The sequence below is a fragment of the Pezoporus wallicus genome, unplaced genomic scaffold, assembly GCF_028554395.1.
Source record: "Pezoporus wallicus isolate ANWC-B61680 ecotype Strahan unplaced genomic scaffold, APGP_CSIRO_Pwel_v1 contig_11609, whole genome shotgun sequence".
Taxonomy (NCBI): domain Eukaryota; kingdom Metazoa; phylum Chordata; class Aves; order Psittaciformes; family Psittacidae; genus Pezoporus; species Pezoporus wallicus.
This window is the reverse complement of record NW_026640530.1, coordinates 1-11396: the sequence shown is the minus strand read 5'-3', so window position 1 is coordinate 11396 and position 11396 is coordinate 1. Positions and strand designations below refer to the sequence as shown.

Genomic DNA, 11396 nt, shown 5'->3' with positions numbered 1-11396 from the left:
GACCCCCATGCTGCCCCCTCCCCCCCCCCCCCCCTTTCGGACCCATCCCGGTACCGGTTCTCCCCCCATCCCCCTCCCCGGTATCCGGTTTGTGCCCCCTCCCCCACGCTGCACGTGGTAGCGGCCCCATTGTCCCGCCGCGCTGACGTCACCGCGCGCCATTCATGCCCGGCGGTTTTTTGTGAATGGAAAAAGGGGGGGGGGGGGGGCGTGGGAACTTCCGGTGCGAGCACGTGGAGGAGCGCGCGGAAGCCGCCGGAAGTGAGGGGGAGGGGGAACTTCCGGTCTAAGGTGGATTTCCCGGCAGCCCCCGCGAGAGCGGCCCCGAAGGGATGGAACCGGATGGAGTCATTGAGGTGGGGGTCAGTGGGGGGTCATGGGGTCAGTGGGGGTCACGGGGGGGTGAAGAAGTCAATGGGGGGGCTATGGGGGGCAATGGGGCTCAATGGGGCAGTGGGGATCAATGGGGGTCAGTGCGGATCAGAGGGATCAATGGGGGTCAATGGGGATCAATGGGGGTCAGTGGGTGTCTATGGTTACCAATGGGTATCAATGGTCTCCATGGTCACCAATGGGTATCACTGGTCTCCATGGGTACCAATGGTCTCCATGGGTACCAATGGTTTCCATGGTCACGAATGGGTACCAATGGTCTCCATGGTTACCAATGGGTACCAATGGTCTCTATGGGTACCAATGGTTTCCATGGTCACGAAGGGGTACCAATGGTCTCCATGGTTACCAATGGGTACCAATGGTCTCCATGGGTACCAGTGGTCTCCATGGTTACCAGTGGTCTCCATGGTTACTGATGGTCTCCATAGTTACCAATGGGTACCAATGGTTTCCATGGTTGCCAATGGGTACCTATGGTTGCCAATGGTTACCGATGGTCTCCATGGTTACCGATGGTCTCCATGGTTACCGATGGTCTCCATGGTTACCGATGGTCTCCATGGTTACCGATGGTCTCCATGGTTACCGATGGTCTCCATGGTTACCAATGGTCTCCATGATTACCAATGGTTACCAATGGTCTCTATGGTTACCAATGGGTACCAATGCTTACCAATGGTCTCCATGGTTACCGATGGTCTCCATGGTTACCAATGGTCTCCATGGTTACCAATGGTCTCCATGATTACCAATGGTTACCAATGGTCTCTATGGTTACCAATGGGTACCAATGGGTACCAATGGTTACCGATGGTCTCCATGGTTGCCGATGGTCTCCATGGTTACCGATGGTCTCCATGGTTACCGATGGTCTCCATGGTTACCGATGGTCTCCATGGTTACCGATGGTCTCCATGGTTACCGATGGTCTCCATGGTTACCGATGCCCCCCCCAGAGCAATTGGCACGAGGTCGTGGACAGCTTTGATGAAATGAACCTCTCGGAGGCGCTGCTCCGCGGCGTCTACGCCTACGGCTTTGAGCGGCCCTCGGCCATCCAGCAGCGCGCCATCCTGCCCTGCATCCGAGGTGAGGCCCCATAGCGACCCATAGAGACCCATAGCACCCCATAGCGACCCATAGAGACCCATAGAGACCTGCCATCCTGCCCTGCATCCGAGGTGAGGCCCCATAGCGACCCATAGAGACCCATAGCACCCCATAGCGACCCATAGAGACCCATAGAGACCTGCCATCCTGCCCTGCATCCGAGGTGAGGCCCCATAGCGCCCCATAGAGACCCATAGAGACCCATAGAGACCTGCCATCCTGCCCTGCATCCGAGGTGAGGCCCCATAGCGACCCATAGAGACCCATAGAGACCCATAGAGACCTGCCATCCTGCCCTGCATCCGAGGTGAGGCCCCATAGCGACCCATAGAGACCCATAGAGACCCATAGAGACCTGCCATCCTGCCCTGCATCCGAGGTGAGGCCCCATAGCGCCCCATAGAGACCCATAGAGACCTGCCATCCTGCCCTGCATCCGAGGTGAGGCCCCATAGCGACCCATAGAGACCCATAGAGACCTGCCATCCTGCCCTGCATCCGAGGTGAGGCCCCATAGCGCCCCATAGAGACCCATAGAGACCTGCCATCCTGCCCTGCATCCGAGGTGAGGCCCCATAGCGACCCATAGAGACCCATAGCACCCCATAGCGACCCATAGAGACCCATAGAGACCTGCCATCCTGCCCTGCATCCGAGGTGAGGCCCCATAGCGACCCATAGAGACCCATAGCGCCCCATAGAGACCTGCCATCCTGCCCTGCATCCGAGGTGAGGCCCCATAGCGCCCCATAGCGCCCCATAGCGACCCATAGAGACCTGCCATCCTGCCCTGCATCCGAGGTGAGGCCCCATAGCGACCCATAGAGACTCATGTGGAGGCATAGAGACTACATAGAGACCCCTAGAGACCTATAGGTGCTATAGAAGCCCTATAGCTCACCTATAGCCCCTTATACACCCCCATAGCCCCTATACCCCCCATACCACTCATACCCCCCATACCTCCACACCCCCCATACCCCTATAGCCCCCACACCCCCCATACCCCCTATACCCCCCATACCCCCCATACCCCCCATACCCCCCATACCCCCCATACCCCCATACCCCCTATACCCCCCATACCCCCTATAGCCCCCATACCCCCTATACCCCCTATACCCCCCATACCCCCCATACCCCCCATACCCCCACACCCCCCATACCCCCTATACCCCCTATACCCCCCATACCCCCCATACCCCCATACCCCCCATACCCCCTATACCCCCCATACCCCCATACCCCCCATACCCCCTATACCCCCCATACCCCCTATACCCCCCCATACCCCCTATACCCCCCCCCCCCCATACCCCCTATATCCCCTATACACCCCCTATACCCCCCATACCCCCTATACCCCCCCTACCCCTATAGCCCCCATCCCCCCACGCCCCTATAGCCGCCGTGTGCCGCAGGCTACGACGTGATCGCGCAGGCGCAGTCGGGCACGGGGAAGACGGCCACGTTCGCCATCTCCATCCTGCAGCAGCTCGAGCTCGAGCTCCGCGGCACCCAGGCCCTGGTGCTGGCGCCCACCCGCGAGCTGGCCCAGCAGGTAACCACCCCCCCCCCCCCGGGACGGACCACTACGGACGGGTACAGAGAGCTGTGGGTGCTATAGGGTGCTGTAGATGGGTATAGGGGGGTACGGGTGGGTACAGAGAGCTATGGGTGCTGTAGGGGGGTATGGGTGGGTACAGGGTGCTAGGGGTGCTATAGGGGGGTACGGGTGGGTACAGGGCGCTATGGGTGCTGTAGGGGGGTAGGGGTGGGTACAGAGAGCTATGGGTGCTATATAGGGTGGTGCGGGTGGGTACAGGGTGCTAGGGGTGCTATAGGGGGGTACAGGTGAGTACAGGGTGCTAGGGGGGTACAGGTGGGTACAGAGAGCTATGGGTGCTATAGGGGGGTACGGGTGGGTACAGGGTGCTAGGGGTGCTATAGGGGGGTACGGGTGGGTACAGGGCGCTATGGGTGCTGTAGGGGGGTAGGGGTGGGTACAGAGAGCTATGGGTGCTATATAGGGTGGTGCGGGTGGGTACAGGGTGCTAGGGGTGCTATAGGGGGGTACAGGTGAGTACAGGGTGCTAGGGGTGCTATAGGGGTACAGGTGGGTACAGAGAGCTATGGGTGCTATATAGGGTGGTGCGGGTGGGTACAGGGTGCTAGGGGTGCTATAGGGGGGTACAGGTGAGTACAGGGTGCTAGGGGTGCTATAGGGGGGTACAGGTGGGTACAGAGAGCTATGGGTGCTATATAGGGTGGTGCGGGTGGGTACAGGGTGCTAGGGGTGCTATAGGGGGGTACAGGTGAGTACAGGGTGCTAGGGGTGCTATAGGGGGGTACAGGTGGGTACAGAGAGCTATGGGTGCTATAGGGGGGTACGGGTGGGTACAGGGTGCTAGGGGTGCTGTAGGGGGGTACGGGTGGGTACAGGGTGCTAGGGGTGCTGTAGGGTGCTTTAGATGGGTATAGGCTGGTATGGGTGGGTATAGGGTGGTACGGGTGGGTATGGGGTGCTATAGATGGGTATAGTGTGGTATAGGTGGGTATAGGGTGTTATAGATGGGTATAGGTTGGTACGGGTGGGTATGGGGTGCTATAGATGGGTATAGGCTGGTATGGGTGGGTATAGTGTGGTATGGGTGGGTATAGGGTGCTATAGATGGGTATAGGGTGGTACGGGTGGGTATGGGGTGCTATAGATGGGTATAGGCAGGTATAGAGCAGTAGGGATGGGTATAGAGTGGTATGGGTGGGTATAGAGTGGTATGGGTGGGTATAGAGCAGTATGGATGGGTATGGACCAGTATGGATGGGTATAGACCAGTATGGATGGGTATAGACCAATATAGGTTGGTATGGATGGGTATAGAGCAGTATGGATGGGTATAGACCAGTATAGATTGGTATGGATGGGTATAGAGCAGTATGGATGGGTATAGACCAGTATAGATTGGTATGGATGGGTATAGAGCAGTATGGATGGGTATAGACCAGTATAGATTGGTATGGATGGGTATAGAGCAGTATGGATGGGTATAGACCAGTATAGATTGGTATGGATGGGTATAGAGCAGTATGGATGGGTATAGACCAGTATAGATTGGTATGGATGGGTATAGAGCAGTATGGATGGGTATAGACCAGTATAGATTGGTATGGATGGGTATAGAGCAGTATGGATGGGTATAGACCAGTATAGATTGGTATGGATGGGTATAGAGCAGTATGGATGGGTATAGACCAGTATAGATTGGTATGGATGGGTATAGAGCAGTATGGATGGGTATAGACCAGTATAGATTGGTATGGATGGGTATAGAGCAGTATGGATGGGTATAGACCAGTATAGATTGGTATGGATGGGTATAGAGCAGTATGGATGGGTATAGACCAGTATAGATTGGTATGGATGGGTATAGAGCAGTATGGATGGGTATAGACCAGTATAGATTGGTATGGATGGGTATAGAGCAGTATGGACCAAACCAGTCCACACCAGTTTGGGGCCCCCCCGCTGCCTGGGCAGGGCGGCGCCACTGCTGGTGCCGGTCCCGAATCCAGCGGGGGCAGAGCAGGAGCTCCCAGTTCATCCCAGTGCGGCCCCAGTGCCCACCACTGGTTCATGCCTGGGGCACAGCCCCTGGGGGGCACCTATGGGGCACCTATGGGGCTGCTATAGGGGGCTATGGGGTACCTATGGGGGGCTATGGGCTGCTATAGGGGGCTATGGGGCACCTACTGTGGGCTATGGGCTGCTACAGGGGGCTATGGGGTACCTATGGGGGGCTATTGGATGCTATACGGGGCTATGGGGCACCTCCTATGGGCTATAGGCTGCTGTAGGGGGCTATGGGGCACCTACTGTGGGCTATGGGCTGCTATACGGGGCTATGGGGCACCTATTGGGGGCTATGGGGCACCTACTGGGGGCTATGGCCTGCTATGGGGCACCTATGGGGGGCTATGGGGCAGCTGTAGGGGACTATTGGGCACCTACTATGGGCTATAGGCTGCTATAGGGGGCTATGGGGCACCTATGGGGGGCTATGGGGCACCTACTGGGGGCTATGGCCTGCTATGGGGGACTATGGGGCAACTATGGGGGGCTATGGGGCAGCTGTAGGGGGCTATGGGGCACCTACTATGGGCTATGGGCTGCTATAGGGGGCTATGGGGTACCTATGGGGGGCTGTGGGGCACCTACTGTGGGCTATGGGGCTGCTATAGGGGGCTATGGGTATAGGGGGCAGGTATAGGGGGAGGGACGTGGTCAATCGCCGTGGCGATGCGCTGATGCCGCTGCCGCGGTGACGTCACCGGCGGCGCGCGATGACGTCACGGCCCGCCCCCTGTGACGTCACAGATCCAGAAGGTGGTGATGGCGCTGGGGGACTACATGGGCGCCTCGTGCCACGCCTGCATCGGCGGCACCAACGTCCGCGCCGAGGTGCAGAAGCTGCAGCTGGAGGCGCCCCACATCATCGTGGGCACGCCGGGCCGCGTCTTCGACATGCTCAACCGCCGCTTCCTCTGTGAGCAACCCCCCGGCGCGGGCAGAAACGGGCAAAACGCACCCAGAAACGGGCAAAACGCACCCAGAAACGGGCAAAACGCACCCAGAAACGGGCAAAACGCACCCAAAAACGGGCAGAAACGGGCAAAACGCACCCAGAAACGGGCAAAACGCACCCAAAAACGGGCAAAACGCACCCAAAAACGGGCAGAAACGGGCAAAACGCACCCAAAAACGGGCAAAACACACCCAAAAACGGGCAAAACGCACCCAGAAACGGGCAAAACACACCCAAAAACAGGCAAAACGCACCCAGAAACGGGCAAAACGCACCCAAAAACGGGCAAAACGCACCCAAAAACGGGCAAAACACACCCAAAAACGGGCAGAAACGGGCAAAACGCACCCAAAAACGGGCAAAACACACCCAAAAACGGGCAAAACGCACCCAAAAACAGGCAAAATGCACCCAAAAACAGGCAAAAAACGGGCAAAACGCACCCAAAAACGGGCAAAACACACCCAAAACCAGGCAGAAATGGGCAAAATGCACCCAAAAACGGGTAAAAAAACGGCCAGAAATGGGCAAAAAACGGCCACAACACATCCAGAAACGGCCAAAACGCACCCAAAAATGGCAAAAACCCGATTCCAAAGTGGCAAAAGATGACCTGAAAACAGCTAAAAATGACGAAAAACCGGCCAAAAATGACCCCAAAACAGCTAAAAATGACCCCAAAATGGTAAAAATGACCCCCAAACCGCTAAAAATGTCCCAAAACCGGCCAAAAATGACCCCAAAATTGCCCCAAAATGGCCAAATATGACCCCAAAACCACTAAGAATGACCCAAACCAGCCAAAAATGACCACAAAATTGCCCCAAAACAGCTAAAAATGACCCAAAAATGGCCCCAAAACACCCAACACCAGGATGGTTCATTACCCATGTTGATCCCATGTCGATCCCATGTTATTCCCATGTCCGTCCCATATTATTCCCATGTTATTCCCTTGTCCATCTCATGTCCATCCCATGTCGATCCCATGTTGATCTCATGTTATTCCCATGTCCATCCCATGTTATTCCCATGTTATTCCCATGTCATTCCCATGTCATCCCATGACGATCCCTTGTCCATCCCATGTTGATCCCATGCTATTCCCATGTTACTCCCATGTCCATCCCATGATGATCCCCTGTCCATCTCATGTTATTCCTATGTCCATCCCATGTTATTCCTATGTCCATCCCATGTTGATCTCATGTTATTCCCATGTCGATCCCGTGACCCTCCCGTGTCCCCGCCCACTGATGACCTCATGCGTGTCACCTGACCCCGGGGGGGGGCCCGGCCCCACGTCCTGTGGGGCTGCAGCCCCCAAGCCCAGGGGGTGATCCCAGAGCAGGGCTGAGGGCGGGACCCAAAATCACCCAAAATCGCCCTAAATCACCCCAAAACCACCACAAAATCGCCCTAAATCACCCCAAAACCACACTAAAACTGCCAAAAATCACCCTAAAACAGCCAAAACCACCCAAAATCACCCCAAAACCGCCCTAAATCACCCCAAAACCACACTAAAACAGCCAAAAATCACCCTAAAACAGCCAAAACCACCCAAAATCACCCCAAAACCACACTAAAACTGCCAAAAATCACCCTAAAACAGCCAAAACCACCCAAAATCACCCCAAAACCACCACAAAATCACCCCAAAACCACACTAAAACTGCCAAAAATCACCCTAAAACACCCAAAACCACCCTAAATCACCCCAAAACCACCACAAAATCGCCCTAAATCACCCCAAAACCACCCCAAATCACCCCAAATTCACCCCAAATCACCCCAAAACCACAAATCACCCCTAAAACCCAGCCCAAAATCACCCCAAAACCACCAAAAATCACCCCAAATCACCCAAAATCACCCCTAAATCACCCGAAAACAGCCAAAACCACCCCAAAACAGCGTCAAAACTCAAACCCACCCTAAGCCAACCCAGTTGTGCCCCATAGGCCCCATTGCCCCCATAGTGCCCATAGCGCCCCATAGCGCCCCATAGCGCCCCCCATTGCCCCACAGCGCCCAAGTGCATCCGGATTTTCGTGCTGGATGAGGCCGATGAGATGCTGAGCCCCCCAAACCCCCCATAGCCCCCATTGCCCCCATAGTGCCCCATAGCGCCCCATAGCGCCCCATAGCGCCCCATAGCGCCCCCCATTGCCCCACAGCACCCAAGTACATCCGGATGTTCGTGCTGGATGAGGCCGATGAGATGCTGAGCCCCCCAAACCCCCCATAGCCCCCATTGCCCCCATAGCCCGCATAGTGCCCCATAGCGCCCCATAGCCCCCCATAGCGCCCCATAGCGCCCCCCATTGCCCCACAGCGCCCAAGTACATCCGGATGTTCGTGCTGGATGAGGCCGATGAGATGCTGAGCCGCGGCTTCAAGGACCAGATCTACGACATCTTCCAGAAGCTGAGCGGGAACACGCAGGTGGGGGGGACACGGGGGGGGACGGGGGGCATTGCCCCCCATTGGGACCCATAGAGAGCCATTGGGACCCATAGAGAGCCATTGGGAGCCATTGAGAGCCATTGGGACCCATTGAAACCTCATTGGGACCCATTGAGACCCCATTGAGACCCCATTGGGACCCCATTGGGACCCATTGAAACCGCATTGGGACCCATTGAAACCCCATTGAGACCCCATTGGGACCCATTGAGACCCCATTGAAACCCCATTGAGACCCCATTGGGACCCATTGAAACCCCATTGGGACTCATTGAGACCCCATTGAGACCCCATTGGGACCCATTGAGACCCCATTGAAACCCCATTGGGACCCCATTGGGACCCCATTGGGGCCCATTGAAACCTCATTGAGACCCCATTGGGACCCATTGAGACCCCATTGAAACCGCATTGGGACCCATTGGGACCCCATTGGGACCCATTGAAACCCTATTGAGACCCCATTGGGACCCATTGAAACCCCATTGAGACCCCATTGGGACCCATTGAAACCTCATTGAGACCCCATTGGGACCCATTGAAACCCCATTGGGACCCATTGGGACCCATTTTCACCCATTGAGCACCATTGAGCCCCATATGGACCCTATTGATCCCCACTGGCCCCCATTGACCCCCATTGATCCCCATTGCCCCCCGTTGACCCCCATTGAGCCCCATTGATCGCCATTGTTGCCCATGGATCTGTATTAACCCCCATTGCCCCCCACTGATCTCCATTGAGCCCCATTGACCCCCATTGATCCCCATTGATCCCCATTGACCCCCTTTGATAACCATTGATCCCCATTGATCCCCATTGATAACCATTGATCCCCATTGAACCCCATTGCCCCCCAAGTTCCCTGCTCTATGGGGACGGATGGGAGGGGGACCCGTGGGGGTGGGGTTTGGTTTTGGGGGGTTTTGGGGCGATTTTCTTGGCAATTTTGGGGTGGTTTTGTCCCTTTTTGGGGTGGTTTTGTCCCTTTTTGGGGTGGTTTTGGCCATTTTTGTCTGGTTTTGGGGTGGTTTTGTCCCTTTTTGGGGTGGTTTTGTCCCTTTTTGGGGTGGTTTTGTCCCTTTTTGGGGTGGTTTTGGCCATTTTTGGGGTGGTTTTGTCCCTTTTTGGGGTGGTTTTGGCCATTTTTGGCTGGTTTTGGGGTGGTTTTGGCCGTTTTTGGGTGTTTTGGGGGTGTTTTTTCCCGTTTTGGGGGTGGTTTTGGCTGTTTTGGGGCTGGTTTTGGGGTGTTTTTGGGTGTTTTGGGGGTGTTTTTGGGGTGTTTTTGGCTGGTTTGGGGGTGTTTTTGCGTGTTTTGGGGGTGTTTTTGGGGTGTTTTTGGCTGGTTTGGGGGTGTTTTTGTGTGTTTTGGGGGTGTTTTTGGCCGTTTTTGGCCGTTTTTGGGGTTTTTTGGCCGTTTTTGGGGTGGTTTTGGCCTTTTTTTGGTGTTTTTGACCATTTTTTGGGTGTTTTTGGCCGTTTTTTGGCCGTTTTTGGGGTGGTTTTGGCCGTTTTTTTGGGGTGTTTTGGGGTGTTTTTGGGTGTTTTTGGCCGTTTTTGGGGTGTTTTTGCCATCGCCCTCCCCCCGCAGGTGGTGCTGCTCTCGGCTGGTTTTGGGGTGTTTTGGGCTGTTTTTTGGGGTGCTTTTGGCCGTTTTTGGGGTGTTTTTGGCCTTTTTTTGGTGTTTTTGTCGTTTTTGGCCGTTTTTTGCTGTTTTTGGGGTGGTTTTGGCCGTTTTTGGCCATTTTTGGGTTGTTTTTTGCTGTTTTTGGGGTGTTTTTTGCTGTTTTTGGGGTGGTTTTGGGTTTTTGGGGGTGTTTTTGCCGTTTTGGGGTGGTTTTGGCCGTTTTTGGCCATTTTTGGGGTGTTTTTTGCCGTTTTTGGGGTGTTTTTTGCTGTTTTTGGGGTGTTTTTGCCATCGCCCTCCCCCCGCAGGTGGTGCTGCTCTCGGCCACGATGCCCCTGGACGTGCTGGAGGTGACCAAGAAATTCATGCGGGAGCCGGTGCGGATCCTGGTCAAGAGGGAGGAGCTCACGCTCGAGGGCATCCGGCAGTTCTACATCAACGTCGAGAGAGAGGTGGGGCCGCTGTGGGGCAGGGCATAGGGTTCCTATGGGGCAGGGCATAGGGTTCCTATGGGGCAGGATGTAGGGTTCCTATGGGGCAGGATATAGGGTTCCTATGGGGCAGGATGTAGGGTTCCTATGGGGCAGGATGTAGGGTTCCTATGGGGCAGGATATAGGGTTCCTATGGGGCAGGATGTAGGGTTCCTATGGGGCAGGATGTAGGGTTCCTATGGGTTGCTATGGGGCAGGATATAGGGTTCCTATGGGGCAGGATGTAGGGTTCCTATGGGGCAGGATGTAGGGTTCCTATGGGGCAGGATGTAGGGTTCCTATGGGGCAGGATGTAGGGTTGCTATGGGGCAGGATATAGGGTTCCTATGGGGCAGGATATAGGGTTCCTATGGGGCAGGATATAGGGTTGCTGTGGGGCAGGATATAGGGTTCCTATGGGGCAGGATGTAGGGTTCCTATGGGGCAGGATATAGGGTTCCTATGGGGCAGGATATAGGGTTGCTGTGGGGCAGGGCATAGGGTTCCTATGGGGCAGGATGTAGGGTTGGTGTGGGGCAGGGCATAGGGTTCCTATGGGGCAGGATATAGGGTTGCTATGGGGCAGGATGTAGGGTTCCTATGGGGCAGGATGTAGGGTTGCTATGGGGCAGGATATAGGGTTGCTGTGGGGCAGGATATAGGGTTGCTGTGGGGCAGGATATAGGGTTCCTATGGGGCAGGATATAGGGTTGCTGCTGGGGCAGGATATAGGGTTGCT

General features: G+C 55.7%; 1 protein-coding gene across 1 annotated transcript; it reads left to right on the top strand.

Annotated features, from left to right (window-relative positions):
- The first annotated feature begins 265 nt into the window (after positions 1-265).
- On the top strand, positions 266-10665 carry LOC130604647 (eukaryotic initiation factor 4A-I-like). Its single transcript, XM_057419342.1, has 6 exons — positions 266-356; positions 1353-1485; positions 2928-3067; positions 5882-6050; positions 8428-8537; positions 10495-10665. Exons 1-6 carry the CDS (start codon positions 333-335, stop codon positions 10663-10665), a joined length of 747 nt encoding a protein of 248 aa, XP_057275325.1. The 5' UTR covers positions 266-332.
- The last annotated feature ends 731 nt before the right edge of the window (positions 10666-11396 follow it).

Coding starts and splice junctions, on each gene's coding strand:
- LOC130604647 (XM_057419342.1), top strand. CDS start 333: ATGGAACCGGATGGAGTCATTGAG. Junction 357..1,352: donor AACCGGATGGAGTCATTGAG/GTGGGGGTCAGT, acceptor TGCCCCCCCCAG/AGCAATTGGCACGAGGTCGT. Junction 6,051..8,427: donor GCTCAACCGCCGCTTCCTCT/GTGAGCAACCCC, acceptor ATTGCCCCACAG/CGCCCAAGTACATCCGGATG.